Below are 19753 nucleotides of genomic sequence, written 5' to 3' on the forward strand. Positions count from 1 at the left end.
CAGGACGGGGGGAACGCTGGACAAAAAATGTGTGTGCAATTTGTACTAAGAACCAAAATAGTAACAAACATTAGGAATGGAAAAATATGTAGGAATTTTTAAAACTTCCCTGTGCTTCTATGTTTACAGAGGATAATAAAACACAGCTGTATATGTAAAAATTCACTGTCACCCTGCTGTAGAAACATTGCTTGTCACCTAGTTGATATTTCCATGGAATTCCATCTTAAAGCCTAGTATTTGCTATTGCTCATTCACTCCCCACACTTAAAAAAAGCCTTTTCTCCAACCGATAGCGACAAAGGGCTGACATTGTGGGCTCACTTACAGAGACCCCTCCTATGGAGCAAGGCCTACCCTATGAAAGGGAACAAACTGGACGTTTTGGGGTTTTAAAATTGGCCACAATGTTATTGATTCCAGGTGTAGGTAGGATTTGGAATAGGCATTGGGTGCATACCCCACTCACCTCCCTCGGCCTGAAAGTGAGATGAGAGCCGTAACCCCATAGCCGCCTTTGACTGGACTTAACCATCCAGGGGTCCTTCTTTAATTATCTAATCAACCCACTTCTTCTCTGTATGGACCAATGTGTTACTCCCCACCACCAGGTTGAACCAATGAGTTAACCACAAAAAATAAATAAATCAAAAGGCAAAAGAGCATATCCAGGGTAGCTCTGACAGCGGCTTCAACCTTGCTTTAAGAAAGAAACAAAGAAATAACTTTTATGTTTCTTTATATCACTTTTTCAGGAAGGAGACTGATCCCACTTATAGCAACTCTTACATGTTCAAAGCAGGATAAATACCAGCTGTAGGACAGCTGTATGAATCTCTCTTCCTTCCTAACTGAGATTAACACAAGATGATTGTACTAGAGGACTAGATGATTCAAATGAACAAACCATAAAGCTCCTTAAAAGAAAAATATTTATAAAGCCAGTTCAAGTAACTTGGCCATTTGTTACTGTCATTGCCATTAAAGCTTTTATTTATCTTATGCGTGGAATGCTTTATTTTAGCTCCAAAATACTCTCACATCTCCCAACAGCTGAAGAAAAATGGTTATTTCATCAAAGATTAATTGTAGCTGTTGGGGAAGAGGCTACCTACACACATACACACAGAAGAGTCAGGTATTTCTGCTCCCCCCCCCCCTTTAGAGGGCTAGAGATTACTGCCTGGAATCCGAAGCAGTGTGCCAACATACTGCTGTACTTACTCAAAGCTCCAAATTCATTTTGGTCACAAATTAAGGAGACAAGCTTTGAATGACTCTAACAGCCAATGTCTTAATATGTTTTAAATTAGCGATTAAGGTATTAACTTATATAATTTATGTTGCACTTTGGTCAGTGACCAAAATAAATTGATTATTTCATTTTGGTCACAGGAGTCCTTAAAGTATTTAATGTTTTACCTAAATGTTGATTCATTATTATGTAATTATGTTAATTCATTATTATGTTGTTATTATTATGTTATTATATATGGGGGCATTTTCTTACCACTGTAAAAAAAGGTGGCAGGTTGTTTGTTTGTTTGTTGTTAAAAATTATATACCACCCTTCATCACAACATCTCAAGGTGACTCACATAAAAACACAAGTAGATAATTAAAACAAAAACAACAAAACAATACCCCCCTTCCCACAGGCACATTTAAAAGGCTGTAGAATATTAATCAGCTGAAGGCCTGGTTGAAGAGGAATGTTTTTTGCTTTCTGTTTGCCTTCTTCAATCCAAGCCTGCATTCTACTGGGGGGAAACAGAGAGGGGCATAGTCAGGGGGTCACTGGGTGTGTCTGTGGCTGAACCACAGGTTTTTTGAGGCAGGCCTCAGATCTCATGTTCTCCCCCAGATTTTTCTAAAAAACAACCACACTGCTTAAAGGAAGGCTGGGATAGTGCTGCAGAGACCGGGCCTTGGTGACCTCGGCCACTAAGAGGTTTGAGGTCATCCTTATCTGCCAGGCCTAGATTACAACAGAACATTGCAAACTCGTTTTTATATAAGTGTATGGCATTTGAAGTTTTAGAGTGTACTGGAGGAGTTGGCTGGTAGGGGAGATGAGAAAGAACAGAGAATCCTCAATGACAGCAACAAGCAGGAATCAAGCAGGGGCAGAAAAAGGCCCATTAACAGTGCCATCTTAACCATTTCCACTTAGAAGTCAGTCTTACTGAATTCAATAGGTCTTGATCCCAGGTAAGTGGGGTTAGGATTGCAGACTATGTGATGCAAATGCAACCATTTTTTGCTAATTATCTATTGGTGTCTATAGTGAGAGGTAGAATGGTACACAAAAAGTACTGTCTCTCATCATCAATTCAGCTTAACCTTTTAAAGGTTATTTATATTATTTAATACTCCATTCAAATTTTCCAATGGGTGCCTAGAGAAAAAACTTTCACGTTATGTTCTTAACATCCAGTCTCCCACAGCCATCTCATCAATCTGCTATTGGGAGAGTCCTGAACACAGTCAAAAGAGCAGGCTTCTTGCAGTGGAATTATGGCAAGAGATCCTCCCTCCCCTGCTCTGGTGAGTGAATGGTGCGATAGCAAGGTTTTTAAATGTGTTTGATGATTAGCTCAAATTCAAAATGTGTGGAGATATACAGAGTGGCTTTCTGGGCACGCATTAATAATTTTATCAGTTATCTTATCACTGCTAATCAAATCAAGTAAGCAGGGATTCCAATTTAGTGGCTGGAGGAATAGAGCAAGCAACATGATCTTTTCCATCTGTCACTCTTTCAGTGTCAAAACTGAAGGTGAATAAAGGGACAGATGAGATTCCAAATGAATGCAGAAAGTGAGGAATAATGGAAACAACACATTTAAAAAATCAGACTGGAAGTAGGAACTGGCACGCAATACTACACTTTCTTGCAGCCAGGGGTGGTCCAAGAAATTTTGCCACCCAAGGCAAAAAAATAAACTGGTGCTCCCCTGCAGGAATCATAGTTTGTTAAGGGTGATTTAACAAGCAGCAGCAAGAGCAGGATCACTGGCATCAGGAAATTCCCAGTGGGGGCAATTCTGGGGACCAGGGTGGCAGACGGGGCAGTGTCTGCAGTCCACACCCCTCGCCTCGCTGCCTCCTCTGCCCTGTGGCGGCCTCCATGGGGACGTTGTGTCCTGAGGCAACTGGAGGCAGCCTGGGGTGTCGTCAGGCCCAGAGCCCTGCCCAGGTGGACAGCGGCAAGATCCTCACAGCGCTGAATCCACAGCCAAAGGAAGAATGGCAAAAGCACATGAGGAGGCCCCTCTCTTTCTGACCCGCTGTTTGAGGCAACTGATGCTTGAGGCTACTGCTGCTTGAGGCAACTGCTTCAGTGAGGCTAATGGGCCCTGGCTGCAGCCCATCCTGACTTGCCACACACTCCCGTCATTTATATTTGAATCCTTCCATAATTGGGGGAGACATCTTGCTAGTTATTAATAACGTATGTTCACCTTAAGGAAAGTGGAGCTGGAGATATGCCACCATTCCCTAGATGCAAGTCCATGAATGTTTGCAAGGATGATCCACAACCCCCAGGTTCCCAGCTTTAATTCTGTAAAAAGTAAGCCTGTGGTGTGGGATAACAGAATAAATAGGAAGCTGCTTTATACAGAATCAAACCACTGGTCCATCTAGCTCAGCATTGCATTGCAGACAGACTGACGGCAGTTCTCCAGGTGGGTGTCTTGCCCAGCTCAACCTGAGGATGACACGGATTGAACCTGGGATCTTGGGCATCCAAAGCGTATGTGCCTACCACCCTACCCCAAATAGATTAAAGTACAATCAATAAATAAATGATCAATATTGCAAAGGGAAGAGAGGGGATTATGGAAGAGGATCCTGGAAAATAGCTTTTCCATTCACTAGATTTAACCCTGGCAAGCATCAGTATCTACAAGTGCTTGAAACCTTTTCAAATGCATGAGGCAACTCTGGATTATTCTTTGCCAGGCAAAGGGGATTCCTAACATTATCTCCCAGATGCACTAACTTTTCTGTTGAACCTACAAGAGCAATTAATTAATGTCTCATGTTCTAAGTCTTGTCCCTATGGTTTTTTTTATGCTACGTCTTTTACACTACAGATTGTAGTTTTTCAGGGTTGCCATGTTTTGAAGAGCAAAAAAAGGGACAAATCTGCCGACTTCTTCTATGGATTGCTATGACAACTCTACCCAGGAAAAAGAGGACGTGTACTGGAAAAAGAGGACATATGGCAATATATCATACTTCACATATGGGGAACCAAAACTTAAGAGTGACTGGCCTACCCAAAGCCACATACAGATGTTCCTGGCAAAGACTGATCTCCAGCTTCCCCACTGCTAGCATATCTTCGCAACTGTGACCATGTCTATGACGCTTTGCTCTGCCTGTCTACGACTCTTAACATTCTTATGAGCCCAGACTCAGCAAAGAACATAAACAGCAGGCCTACTGGACATTACCAGGACAGACGGCAATAAGCAGACCTAGCCATATAAGTAAACCTTTAGTATCACAATGTTTGAATTAAGGTTCCTTTAATGAATGTATGGGGAACCTGTGGTCCTCCAGATGTTTTTGGACCAGAACACCCACCACGCCTAACAAAAGTCCATGCTGGATGAGGCTGATGGGAGCTGGACTCCAACTACATTTGGAGGGCCATAGGCCTCTCATTTGCTTTAATCAATTCCAAAATCTCTAGGCGTTCAAGATTTACAGAAATAGAACCAATCAGAATGGGTGCCCTGAGCACCTTCACTATTGGTTAATACTCACGTTTTCAGATATAGTTAACCATTTCCTTGAAGCACTACTTGTCCACATGAACATATAATAATTAAGCTTGAATACCTGGGTAGAAGTCATTCAAAGTAAGCAAAGAAAGCTGTCCCAAATAGGAGCAGTAGGGATCTCTTGGTTGACCAAGGCCCAGCCGACTCACATCCCCCAACCCCTTCCAACGTTAAATATTTTGAGTGTGGGGTTCAAGCAAGTCTCAAAGGATTCCCTTTCCCCACCCTAGGGTCCTACAGTCTTTAGTCTAATAATCCTCCTTTTACCATAAAGGTGTACCTCAAAATGCTAACCAATGCTTTTCCTTTGGTACAAACCCTACTAATATGACTAACCTAGTTAAACAAGGCTGGCAATTAATACCATGTATGATGGTGACAGTAGTCACGAAATTAGAAGACGCCTGCTTCTTGGGAGAAAAGCAATGACAAACCTAGACAGCATCTTAAAAAGCAAAGACATCACCTTGCCGACAAAGGTCCGTATAGTTAAAGCTATGGTTTTCCCAGTAGTAATGTATGGAAGTGAGAGCTGGACCATAAAGAAGGCTGATCGCCGAAGAATTGATGCTTTTGAATTATGGTGCTGGAGGAGACTCTTGAGAGTCCCATGGACTGCAAGAAGATCAAACCTATCCATTATCAAAGAAATCAGCCCTGAGTGCTCACTAGAAGGACAGATCCTGAAGTTGAGGCTCCAGTACTTTGGCCACCTCATGAGAAGAGAAGACTCCCTAGAAAAGACCCTGATGTTGGGAAAGATGGAGGGCACAAGGAGAAGGGGACGACAGAGGATAAGATGGTTGGACAGTGTTCTCGAAGCTACTAACATGAGTTTGGCCAAACTGCGAGAGGCAGTGAAGGATAGGCGTGCCTGGCGTGCTCTGGTCCATGGGGTCACGAAGAGTCGGACACGACTGAACAACAACAATGCTACGAGCTCCTTTGAGAAAAAGATGGGATATAAATGTAATATAGAAATAAACAAATACCTATATTACACCAGGGCAGGTAAGTGAGAATGCAAAGTCCAAATAGAGCAGAGTAGACTTTGATAGTTTCAGGCTCTGCCCCCTCTCCCACCCCAGTGCTAGCAGACATGCTGACAGACAGGCAGCCACACATAACCACACTTGCCCCATCCTGGCATAGGTGCAATGCCTCCCTCCCACAGTCCCTACTCACTTAGATGAACTTGAGGGTAACAGGAAGCAATATTCTCCTAACAACAGATCTGGTTAATTGCTAAGCAGTATTAGGTCAAGCTAAAAAGTCAAAACTTCCTCGCCAAAAAAGAGGTGTCCTCCAACCACAGCTGAACTATTTGAAAAGTGCTGTATTTAGAAGACATTTCTTAAATGTTTCACTTGGTATTACCAGATTTCCCCACTGAGTGTCAGGGTATCAACATGTCAGTCTGCACGCTATCACATAGATTTAAGGTTCAATAGTTATATATCTCCATTTGGCATTAGAACATCAAAACATTGCATACTGCAGTGAACTGAACATATATACAACCATTTCGTTCCAAGTGTTTTAGATTTCTTCTACGGCTTTTCATAACAGCTGTTTGTGGTCACCACCCTTGAGAGTTGCATGCACTAAGAAAGAACAGGACTAATCTGACATGTCACAATCCAGGATTTTACACGATTCCAAATTCCAACGTCTAGTTTACTACATATTCATTCGACATATTTAACTGGAAGAGTAATGTACTGAGGCTGGTTTGCATCAACAACTAAGAAAGCAATGAGCCAATATCCTGCATTTCCCGTTCTGAATTACCAAGGTATGACCCAGATCCACAATCTCAGGTGGGATAACATATATACTTATGTCAATACAACAGTGATAGCTCCCTAAGAGACTTCCTCTCCATTTTTTGTATGGAAAGTGCACACAGTCAATAAAGGCAAGTAAATTGTGAAGATTAGTAGTGAAAGAACTCAGACAACTGACCTGACAAGCGTTTTTCTCGTGCGCTCTTCCAGAAGACATCCCATGCTTTGTTGGTGGAGACCCTGATATGTTCACTGAAAGACCTCCTCAAACGAGACCTCCCTGGGTATGCCATCCTTTGCTGTGCAACCCACAGAGGCACAGCTAGCCTATTAAGATCCAATGAGCTGAGCAAAAATCTACCATCTTTGACAATGCAGTTCTCCCAGGCAGTTTTCTCCTTTTAGATCAGATGGGGGTGTGTGGGGGAGAGAAGGTTGCTGTATAAAGAGCATGCATGTAATTTGTTAACACCCCTCAGAGGCCAGGATGGAAAGCGGGGGGGGGGGAGGAATTGGGTGGAGGAAGAGTGAGAAACTCCTTCCAAACAATCTGGGGTCAGGCTGAAAAGGAAATAGCAGCCTGACGGAGTCCCCCTGACTCAGAGCAGATCTGCATCTCAGCTGCCACATTTTAAAAAAAAACATGCTGATTGCTCTGCAGTGCAAATAAAAGAGTTAGGCAACCACAGAATAACATTGCCAGGCAGGCAGTTCTCTGTACTACTTCCAAGCTCCTCCAGCTCAACAGTGTGTATAACAAACTTCCTTGTTTTCCAGTTTTCTTACTGCGCCGTTCTTCTCTTATGTGTGGGAATAGCAGCCCTGCTGGATCAGACCAAGGGTCCAGCATCCTGTTTCTCACCATGGACAGCCAGATGTGTCTGGGAAACCCAAAGCAAGGAATTAACACAACAGACTTTCCCTTCAGTTTGCTGCCTCCTCCTCCTCCTGCAAATGCGTCTCAACCTGGAAGTTTCATTTAAGTATCACAGGTCATACTCATTGCACAGAGCTATCTATGAATTTGAAAGATTCCCATTAAAAGCAAGCCAAAGGCAGGCAGAATTTAGGCTTGCAGGGTCGACTTTGCTTTTTCCTAGATCCTCAAGATTCATATACACTTAGAATGAAATAATTCTGAACCCAGGGCTCCGAGTACAGGAGCTCATAATCCTGCACATAAAAAATATCCCAAGCTTTCTTAATTTCAGCAGCAAAATTAGGACGGGCAAGGGGCAGGAAGGAGCCACTTTATTTCTGCTAAATTGGGAGTCAAAAATCCTTGCTGATCTAACTCAAATCACTCAGAAACTCTATCCACAGATCCTGAGCTACCTTCTGCCTGTCTTATTCCACACACACCCCTTGCACCCCACATCTAAGCCAGGGGCCATTACTTCATCCTGTGACAGGAATGCTCCACAGTAATTATGTGTCATGGTAAAATCACATATTCCCCCCACTGCTTAACAAATGCTAAGTGCTCAACAGATAAAAGCCCATTCTCTCTTCCATCCCATTCCCATCTCCATAGCTTAACTTTAAGGTTAATACAGTACAGGTTTCAGACTGCGTTCACAGGAAGCGCTGCACACTGCCCAATATTTCCCAATACCAGATAAATCGAGTTTGTCATTTCATTATGATAAATGAATAGTTCAAACAAAAGTTGTGGAACCTTGGCAGTCATATCCACAATGACCGTTGGAATGAATGTGCAACTACTCCAGAGTATTTAATATTCAAATAGATGTTCTGTGGAAAACACTGCTTTGACATTGACATTTCCTTCAGTGGTAGGTTTTTAACTATTCCCATCCTAGGATGAGAGAGCATATTGAAAAGACAGCAGTGCCAGGATCTCTTCCCTCAAACTGCTAGAGTGTGCCACATGTGGTGTCACCTTACAGATATATTTCATTTGCAGATTATGTTCAAGTGTATCACTTAAGCCTGAATGGATTCTCCAGTCTGAATAGTTGGCTGCTATGTCAAAGAATAAACAAGGTGGTATTCAACTAGGTTTTACTCAGAGCAGATCCACTGAAATTGATGGTTTGAACTAAGTCATGTTCATTACTTTCAGTGGGTTTATTCTGAGTAAAACTTTGTTGAATACTATCCATATTCCCCAAGCGTTATCCAGAATCTGGCTGTACACTTCCTCAACTTTCCCCCTTTGTCTATTTGCTTTAGAGCTGGGATGGAGAACATGTGAAGCTCTTGACAATGGCAACAGAAGTCCAACAACATCCAGAGGGCCACAGGTTCCCCATCCCTGCTTTAGACGAAAGGACATAATATTCAAAGCGCCAAGCTCTGTTCAATATGCCAACAAACAAACATCATATAATCTGTGATGGTTTTACAGATACATGAAGGATAGGTCTACCTATCAGTTGTTATTAACCAGGAGGAGCAACAGTGTAGAGGGCCATTATCTTGATGTCCTGCTTGTGGGCTTCCCAGATGCATCTTACTGGATGCTGGACTAGATGGACCTTTTGTCTGATTCAGCACAGCACTTCTTATATACTATGAAGTGGCTGGTAGTGCATCCCATACACAGCAGGGTCTGAGGCCAATCAATACAACTATTGACATGAGTTTGAGGGGTAGAATGTATGAGAGAATTCTCGCCAAATATTGTTTTGCTCTTTGCTGGGCCCTGAGGCTTCCCTGGAAACCTAATGGGGAGGCAATATCTGTTGGGGTGTTAATGTTGTGAGCCCTTCCACCTTAGGTTGTATATATGTGTAAATAAATCATATATCCTACAGACAGTACAGTCTCTGCTCTCCTTCATTCTAAGGAAACTTAATCCCAGCTAAGTGCCTGGAACCCTTAGAATCTCTCACCTCTTGAGATTGGGGTGGCGTGCAACACTATGCTATTTTTAAGAGGTGTCTCTCTTTTTTAAAGTAATTTTTATTAATTTTTCATTAATAATACTCCAATGGAGGCCACATTAATACAATACCAAATCATAATACAATCAAAAGAGCCAATTAATCAGTTCCGAATTCAACATTTTTGGATGACTTCCGGTTATCAGGAGTTGATGTTATTCCTTGATCCTGCTCCAATTCTCTTAATTAGTTCAAATACAACAATTCCAATCTAAATCCTTTATTTTAGCAGCCACTGGTGTGATGACTTTCGTTCGTATTTAACAAATCTATATCCATTAACTTGCAAATGAAATTTATATCCTGTAGCTTTCTGTGTGAAATATTTGTTTACATTAATCTCACCAAAACCATAATAAATTAGAGTCCTCTTTAGTTGGAAAGGTCACACCATCACAGTACAGTCATACCTTGTGTTGCATACGCTCCGTGTTGCGTACATTCGGGTTACGCACCTCCACGACCCAGAAGTCCTCCGCGGAGCACATGCATGCGCAGAAGCGCAAAACCCCGCGAACTTCTGGGGTTTTTGTTGCTGTTGTTCGTTCGTGTTAAGTACACCCGGGTTACGTGGCGCAACCTGGAACGGATCGCGTACGTAACACGGGGTACCATTGTATTTCACATACCGGGTAGCCTATTTCTTCAAGTACTCCATCAAGAAAATTATAAAGTTCTTGCTGAATCCCTCTTACATTCCATATATAGTTGTAATCCATTAATAATTTTATTCCACTAGTAATTATTCTTCAGTGAAGGCTTGCCGAATCATAGCATAGCAAATATAATGAAAAAAAGAGAACAAAGGCTCCCCTTCACTTACATAGCAATCCAATTACAATGAGAGTCCTCTCCAGATCAAAACCTTGGCACTCAGTGGCGGATTCATTTAGCAGGTTATCTTTCTCCTTCATCCAGAGCACGTCTGTTTCTTAAGTCCAAATTCAGATCCATCTTAAAAGAAACAGAAGTAGCTCCGCTCATAGCAACCACGTTGGAGTTTCCAATACGTGCAGTGCTTTGCACTCTGCGTCCCTGCCCCCACATTCTATCGGAGCGAGAGGCAGATATCAGATGATCCATGAGTGAAAACTCTCCCCGCCCCCGGCCCAGGGGGAAGGGGCTTGCAAGGATAATTACTCCCAGATTATTCTTAATTTTCTGCACAGCTAGCATCCGCTATCATGGGATCCGCTGTTCGCCATGGCAGCAGCGCCGGAAGTCTGTCTCTTAATGCTTCCCTGAAAACACACCGGTACCTTTCTGTAAGGAAGCTGACAACGGAAGCTAGAGAAAGTTAAGGTTCTGTATCTTTTAGCAAAACTTGACTGAATCTGGACTTTTTCCTTCTGTGGCAAAAGAGGTTGTATTTGTGGGAGCAGAAATATTATGAATTGGTACTTTTTACTTGCTTACTATTGTACCCCCAGAAAACCACTAAATCCATACATTTCTACACAGATTATCCAAGTTACCAGTGATTTTCAGTATTTTGCCCTCCAAAGCCTACACAGAACTTTCTGTTGCTTGGAGATATGGGTCCACCAATTTTGCTTTGCCTCATCTTCACACAAACTACACACTGTTTGTTTTTTTAAACAACATTATGCCTCAAGTGGAAAAAGTCAATAAAGTGTTTCTTCTTTTAAACCACTTTGCAATGTGAATGCAAAACTATATTGCCCAGAATGCTCATTCACATTACAAATGTCTCACAATCAGAAATTCACAGAAATTAACTATTTCATATGCTCTGGTTTAGTTTTGTCCCACTTTTGTTGCATTAGAGCCTCTCCAGAGAGCAATATAATATGGTGGCATTGGGGAAGTATCACAGAACAAAACAGCTGAATAAATCTACCACTAAGCTCTGTTTCTGTCTTAAGAGCATATTGTAGAATACACCTGCAATAAAATACTACTGCAGAGGGTCCTGGAAATTATAGTGTAAAACATCTGGAGGGCATGGATCTGTTTGGGATCTACTGGAGACATGAGGAGAAGAGATGTGATAAAAGCTGGATAGTAGCATACCTCCCTCCTCTGCAAGGAATAACTTACTGCAGGTTTGCCTGTAGCAATGTAGTATTTCTTTTGATATTACATTCTCTAAACATTAATCCTCATGTTCACCTTTCCATAGTACAAGGTTATAAAGCTAAGGAACTGCATTTAGGAAGCTTGTTTAAAAACTGTTCTACCTTCATTTCAGCAATTCAAATAGCGAGTAAATCTTTTAAAAAGAAAAAGATATTCCAAGACACATTTGGAGCTTTTTTTACAGGAAGTTATGCAAGCAAGAGACAACTCTACCCTACTAGCCTGTGGATTTGGGCAAAATCCTGCTATGCCTGTTAACCTAAATTTTAAGCTGCTGTAAATAGTTTTGATTTTAAACATATGCTAGTGTGCTTTAATTATCCCAAAAGAATGCATGTATGCAAATAGTTTCTTGACAACTTTATTGGTTATCACTTATCAATAAACTATGTATTAGCCACATTGTTTTGTTTCTTTTTAATTTTACTGTATATTTACAACCATATTTGCAGCTCTTTGCAATATTATGGGTTGTCATATATGGTGAAAGGGCGGGAAGAGTAGAGGGTTCAGCAGAATGGCTGCACTAAATGATTGCTAGAGTTTGTCATTTGAATCTATGAAGTAATTTGCATAGCAACATAAGCCCAATGAGTTACTCACATAGTAATTACACATGCCAGGAGCAAAATAAAGCTACCAGTTCTGCAGTGGGATCTTTAGTATATCTGAAGTGAATGAAATAAAGTTTAATAAAGTAGAAAAATATAGAAATAGAAGTAGTTTGCCAAAACCATTGTTAACCTAATTTCTCATAAAGTGCTATGCTGATGTCATATAATGCCTAATATTTTTATGAGAGTAACATTTCCACCATACAAATTTGCAACACTTTGGCATATATATTTCAATTCTTGGATGTATGTATCAGTGCAGACTTCAGGCTTTTTTACTTGGAATAATATGAAGTGGCTTTGAAAACAGAAGGCAGCTTTAGTGATCTGCAGCAGGGGGGGTTAACTGCTAAAAAAAGGGAAGAGGCAAACTCACAAGTGTACTGCAAACATTGCGTGACCAGTTCTTCATCAGCCTGAGATTAGTGAGAGTTACATAAAGCACACAACATTTGTCACTGTTTCAAACAGGAAGTTCTTTAAGGAAGTGAGATCTGTACAGATCAAAATGAGATGAAGCCCATCAAGCTTGATTAAAAAATAATACTATGGAAGTTGACACAGTTGGTTGGATAGTATTGGGTTTTGCCACAAAGCCTTGAAACTACTTTACATATAATATAATATAAATCTGAACCCTTATGTTTTCATTGCACCCTCCTGCAGCCTTTTCTGTTTTTGTCTTCTCAAATTCACTGGAACTGCATCACCATAGACATAGTCATGCTCTCAACTTTGCACTTCCTTTAGCTTCCCATATACAGTACCAAAAAAGTAACACAAATTGCCAGTATCTGTCATTTCAAATATCACATTGAATTTGAAAACTCCAAATCCCATAAGGTGTAAGCTATTCAGCAAAGTGATCTTTAACAAGATGCAGTCAGCAATACAGTGGAAAGCAAGATCTACCTGTTTACTTTATAGTAGCAATTTATCTTCCATTTGTTTAATTCCAGTCTCCATTGTATTCTGAAGTCTGCAGAGCCTCATGATTTGGCAAGGAAATTAAACTCTGTCCTGTTTCAACCTGACTAGGCTCCATCCCTGCCAGAGCAAATGCAGCTAGTAAGGTTTGTGAATCAGTTCTTAAACAGAAGCTGCTGCCATGTTAGTTTTGGGTGGCTGTGAGAAGGGCATCCAACCACCTTAGGTGTTAGTCAACAATGGAACTAAGACTATAATCAGGGGTTAATTTGCCTCAATATTTTAAAGTGAGTTATTGCTCACAATTGGCAGCAGGACATTTTTAACAATGATTCCTCTTTAAAAAAAAATAGATTGCTACATCATCTCAAATTCTAGACTTGCCATTCTGGGAATATCAAAAGTATTTAACTTAGAATTGATTCTAGTTATTTGAAAACTTCTCTATACAGACAATGACCAATTTACACACCTCCAGTTGACATGCGACTCTGCGTGCACACATCACGCTGAACCTAGAAGCAACTTTAATAATGGCAAAAGGGCCCTAAAATTATTATTTATTAAATTTGTATACTGTCCCATACCCATAGATATCAAGGTGGTTCACAGCATAAAACAAAAGTGCAAAGAAAGGGCACAAAAGGTGTAAAAATAGTGCCTAGCAATCCCATAAGCCTTTGCAAGTGCAATCTCAGAGTCCTTGCACCAACTGTTGAGGCCTGTGGAGTGTTGGAGTTTGAGCAAGGAGGTTTGGCAGGAGCAACTGTGGTGGAGTTTGGTGTCTGGTAAGTGTTGCTGGTTTTTAAAAGGGTTTCCAGAGGTTTAGAGAGTGTTTGCAGGCTTTTTCAATAGCGCTTCAAATATATGCGATTTCACTTAAATGCATGGTGCTTTGGAATGTAACCCCCACGTGAATGAGGGTTGCCTGTACTATTTTTTTGGTCATGTTGTGACCCAAAGTGGCAACTTCCCCTTTCTCAAGTGTAGGTACCATCCTGCTCAATAGGCCTGGGTGCTACATTGATATATGAGGAGCAGACCGTGATGTTGGCTTCACACAGCGGGATATCGCTGGTGAAGCAGCCACTGCTCCTCAGTCCCTCTGCTAGCCACGTCTGCTAGAGGGAGTCAAGAGTTCCTTCCTCCAGTGGGCGCTGCTAGCAGAGGGACTCAGGAGCGGTGGTGGTTTCACCACTGATATATTGCTGAATGAAACCGCCACCCCACTCTGCCCTCATATGACGCAGAGGGAGAAACAAGCTGTATTGCCGAGGCACCGATACAGCTTGTTCCTCCCTCTGCATCTTTAAGCTGCTTGACTGAGGAGTGTACAGCTGCCCTTGCCTCAACTGAGCAGTTAAAGGAGCCCCGATGCTCTGCTCACTTGTGCACAGAGCATCGGGGCTATCACAGCTGGGGAGGGGGAGCCTTCCCTCTCCCCAAGTGAGCGGCGCAAAGCAGCATTGATGCTCCTGCTGCTCGTGCACAAGCAGGGAGAGCATCGGGGCTGTCTCAGGTGGGGAGAGGGAACCTTCCCAATCCCCAACTGAGCAGTGCAAACAAGTTGCACAGTCCCAGCCCACGAGTGCCTGGGTGAAACCACCTCAACTCTCAAGGTGAGAGCTGGGACAGTTCCACCCAATGCCTCGCAGAGGCTAATGCATCTCGTTTTTTCAACATCACTGTATATCGCCAAACTGCAATGTTTGGCTGGTGATGCACCGTGATGTTGAAAAGCTGATATTGCCCAGCCCTAATCCTCAACGGGATTTCAGCAGGATATCCCGGAATAACAGAAGCCAATTCCAGCTTCTGATTGGATCCCTGGGATGTCCCATTTTTGGTCCGGTGCTCTGGCACAAATCAGCTACCTTATTCCAGAGCGTCAGACCAAAAGACGCTCATTTTTTGGGTCTCATGCCCTTGTGAGATCAAGAATCAAGCATCTCTGGGTTTCACTTTTTCTCGCACGCGAGAGAACTCAGGTCAGTGGGATGTTGGAGAGAGATTATGCAACATGACAACAAGTCCACATTTATTTTCACCTTCACACTAATAAAAAATAATCACATCACAATCTCTAAGATGAACTATTCAATATAAATACAAATTTAATAATTTCACCTACATTCTATTTATACTTGAAACCACATTCAGGAAAATAAGCTCTTTATCTTTCATTGATATCCATTTATTAAAGTAAACTGTTTTAGGTTATTGTCTGGCAAGACTTGTCATTATGTTACTTTTTAGAATAAAAAATATTGAAAAAAACTTACATAACTGATGCAAAGACTATAGATACATCTTCATTGGTTTACATACACAAGTATTTGGGAAATAAGGCAGCTCTTAAGATGTGCTTAATGTGCAATATAAATAAAAATATATAGTCAAGGTTCCTAGATATGGATGATTCAGACACAGGTTCAGAAGACTGGCCTCACGCATTACCTAGTTTCTTTCTCCCGTCCTCCATGGCCAGGTTTCCTCTAACCATAGCTTGCTGTGATGTTTGAATTGTAATTAGAGTGAACTTGGAAGAGGGAATTGACATGAAAAGGAGAAGAATGGAGCATGGATGTCTGGATGATCAGCACATGATGTCTGAACAGAGTCAAAACAGAAGCTGGTCACAAGGCAGACCATAAAGCTTTTTAACTAAAAATAGTGAGAAGTGGCTCTGTGCTGCATTAGCAGACACTATTCCTACAAAAGCGGAAGTTGTTCTAGTCAAGTACTACAAAACAAAAACTTTTGCTTTTAAAAGTCTCCAACAACTATCTTGTTCTCTTATTGCCCGACTTCAGGACTTGAACGAACATGGCTTCTTCCCCAGGGTTCAGCTACTAGGAAAGAGCTGCAAAAGGGCAAGCCATTTACAAGGGTATTCTTACCCAATTTGTTGGAGACTCTGTGAGCTAAAAAAAAAAGGCCTCTAAGCTCCACAAGAAGAGACCACCGCATGTGAACACAGCAAGGGAAGAAGAAATGTTAAATCTGCCACTTCATTTGGCTCTAATATAAGGTGTTTCTTAATTTGGGCACATTGTAATTTAGTAAAAGAATAAAATAGGTTGACCAATTCCCATCCACTTGCATATATAATAAAGTTGTAGTTTTCTCACTTTCCGTCACATGCCAGCTCAGAATCCAGTTGTTCACACAGTGATTTTGCACTCACTTCACAGACAAGTATTAGGCAATTAACTACCTGCTGGCCAAACACCAAAGGCTGTGTACACACTCTTATCCCTAAAGCACATGTGAAGCCCATTTCCCTCCTCAAAGAATTATGGGCACTGTAGTTTATCTCTCACTGAATTACAATTCTCAGCAATCCTTAACAAACTACAATGCCAGAAATATTGGGGGGGGGGTGCTTTAAAAGATGCAGCATGTACACAACAATAACATGATTGCCATGTTGAGATTGGGCTTCATATTTTTACAGTATGCAACTTTTAAAATGGAATGCTTCATTTTTATTCTTCTATCTTTGGTACAGTTTTGTTTTTTCCTGTAGAAAGGTGACCAACAAATTCAATACAGTGGTACCTTGGTTCTCAAACTTAATCTGTTCCTAGAGTCCATTCGACTCCTGAAACCGTTCGCAAACCAAGGCACAGATTCCAATTGGCTGCAGGAGCTTGCTGCACTCAAGCGGAAGCCGCTTCGGACCTTTGGCTTCTGAAAAACATTCGCAAATCCGAACACTTACTTCCAGGTTTGTGGCATTCGGGAGCTGATTTGTTCAGGAGCCAAGCCTTTCGAGTACCAAGGTACCACTGTCTAAGCCATGATCCACCACCCCATCACCCACCTAAGTTTGTAAAAAGGACTGTGTGGTTAGAGGAAGTAAGGCAGGGAGGAAAGAGGACAAAGGAATTAATATTGCAAGGCAGAGGACTCACTGTTCAACTCACATCTACAAAGGATGTATCACAATTATATTTATGAGACACCTCATAAATTCTCAAGACATTGTACTAAAGAAAATAAAATAAAAATCACAATAAAACCATGCTGTAAAATAAACTTGAGATGCAACCAGCCATCAGAATCTAGGGGCCCACCACTGAAAGGCTCTCTTTTGTGGCTCACTACTGAAATGCCCTCTGTAAAGGGCACAGCGCCATCCTAATACATTGCTTCTTGAAGTCTGTTGTAATAATTATTCGACAATGATCTGCATAATTTTACAGCAACTAGTTCAGGATTTGTTTCTCATATGTGGCACAACAGCAGCTGAGACTTGGGAAAGAAGAAGCAGTCTAACAGCTAACTGGCTTTCTCAGTTAAGAATATGACCAAAAATACTTTAGAAATTCTTCCTTCAAGTGTCTCATGCTGCATCTACAGTACTAATGAATACATGATTTCAGTAATTAGCATTTTTCATTAAGCTCCTTTTTTCCTGAAGAACTTTAGCATGCAGATTAAGCAGGACTTATAAACCACTGCCACCCACTAGTCCTTCCATTTTATTTCTTCAGAAATCTTTTATAATGTAGCTCCAGTTTTCTGGCATTTGTTTGCAAGTATATTTTAAAAAGGGATTTTATCACCACTTCCCCTGATTGTGCCAAGAGACATCTTTCCCAAGTGGGCCCCTTTGTACTAAATTCCTTCAACATAGTGGAGAGTCTGCTTATTTATTCAATTTCATGTATGCGCATATGAGAAGAGAAAAGGTTAGTCTCCATACTTAGAATCAGGCTGACATTTACTTTCTAAGCAAACCTGAATAAAGGGAGGACATGGGCTAGACTCCACCTGCTGTCAAGTGGCCAATTTGTAACTACTGTATAATACTATTTTATGCCACCCCAGTCACTGAGTGGTACGAGACTCTAGGCACTTCCCCAGGGGTTGTTTCTCCTCGAAATGAGAGGCAGCAGAGACTATGATGTCTTTATGATATTGGTTTATGTACGCATATATGGAGCCTATGATGGACGGGCTCACAGCATTAACACCCCAAGATAGTCTTGCTTCTCCCATAGCCACAGCCTTGGATTCTAGCACATATTAGGCATCGTTCTGTGTCCCAGCTGTCTAGCCTTCAACCTTCTAGTTTCTAGTTCACATAAGTCAACTCCCAACTCAGGCGTTTTGTCTTTCTATCTACCCACCCATTTGTTGTCTGGCACAGAGCCGCTTTCTTTGTTACCTTAATGGCCTATACAGTACTTGGAGGGCAGTTACCATACCAAGAAGGTAGCCTGGCTATTCCAGGACTTGAATCTGGTCTGGATCCAGGAATTAGAAGGGGGTTCAGGCATACAGCCTATCCTTCTAAACTCATAGCAATACATGTGACAATAGCCCTCTGTATATGATATTAGATTAGCTTCAATGAGCTCAGCTGATCCTGTGAATAAAAGATAAAATGGAGATACCAAAAGCTTAATAGGAATACCCTGCGCTCTACTTTAGTTATTGCTAAAAAACACAACACTCATTTATTACCCCACCCCCCACCTCTTCTAGCAGTGGGCAGACTGATCAATGTTAGAACGGGAAGCAAGCAACTTAATTGACAAGTTACACAGCCTTCAGGCTGGTACAGAATAAATTGGAGAGACCAATGCAGCTCTTAAATATAATAAATTATACACCCCTCTTACGTCACATCCAGGCAGCATGGGGTTAAAGTCTGAGAGGACCCTGATCAAAATACCCTCTGGTGGGTCCACAGACCCCCTTCAAAATTGGCATTAGCATTCTAAGGATAACTCAAAGCAAAAAAAAACGGGCTACAGTATTGTTTAATTATTCAGTAAAAGGGAATGAGTTATGTCAGCAAGACTCAAACACTGTTAGTTTTACCTTTTGGGAAAGCAAATCTAAAGGGGAGGGGAGACCCTACACAAAATGAAACACAGTTTTGTAAAGTCAAATTTTGTATCACCTCAGGAAACTGTCCCCCATGTAGGTCTGGGAAGGTGCATCTGGCCCTTTGTTTACATTCTTATCACGTTCATGGCTGCTTCTCATGACCCTCCCTCCCTGGAAGTGGCAGAGAAGCATCCCCTTACTGCTAATAAGGTCAGGGCCCTTCAAGGAGGCCAACTGCTTGTACAGGAATGAGCTGCTCTTCAGAGGACCTGGCTCAGTTTGGCAGCATGGAGAGAGAGAGAGCAAGAGGAAAAAGATCGAGAGCAAGAGGAAAAAGATCCTCAATTTTGAAATGAGTTTTTGCTGACTGGAAAGCCACATGCACACAGCTTCTCGGAGCACTGCTGCAAGCAAAGTTGCAACAAGTTTTGCAAAAGAGCAATACAAGCAGGACCGAATTCCACGCTACCAAGGAAGGTAACCTACTTCCCTAGGTTCCCACTGCACCCTCTCTCAACATACACAGACACACAGTTTGAAGTACATGGTTCATTGCCTCAAGTCCCTGTTGCCTCAATACGGATTTTGTGCCCTTCCAAACTATTCACAGCTCTCCAAATATCCTGGCTTTTCATACTGCAAGGGTGGAGGGGAAAAACAGAAGAAAGCTTTCAAAAAGTGCTCAGGCCAGCTCAAATCTTTTCTGTTCCCTTGCCTACCACATGAATTGTGCTACTCCAGCAGAGAGTTGGACCCAGTCACAGCCAAGCAGAAGC

The 19753-nt window shown here is 41.8% G+C and overlaps 1 protein-coding gene across 2 annotated transcripts in view; it reads right to left on the bottom strand.

The window, feature by feature from the left end:
* LOC117041264 (rho GTPase-activating protein 7-like) overlaps window positions 1-19753 on the bottom strand; it is an 89925-nt gene that overhangs the window by 64530 nt on the left and 5642 nt on the right. Inside the window, exon 1 of one of the 2 annotated variants that reach the window (XM_033139838.1) lies at window positions 6762-7186. The exons of the other annotated variant lie outside the window; for it this stretch is intronic. Within the exon in view, the coding sequence (XP_032995729.1) occupies window positions 6762-6876 (115 nt within the window). The 5' untranslated portion in view covers window positions 6877-7186. Of the gene's footprint in view, window positions 1-6761; window positions 7187-19753 lie in introns of those variants that run through there. 2 annotated transcript variants of the gene reach the window in all.

Source organism: Lacerta agilis, chromosome 2 (assembly GCF_009819535.1).
Source record: "Lacerta agilis isolate rLacAgi1 chromosome 2, rLacAgi1.pri, whole genome shotgun sequence".
Classification (NCBI taxonomy): Eukaryota; Metazoa; Chordata; class Lepidosauria; order Squamata; family Lacertidae; genus Lacerta; species Lacerta agilis.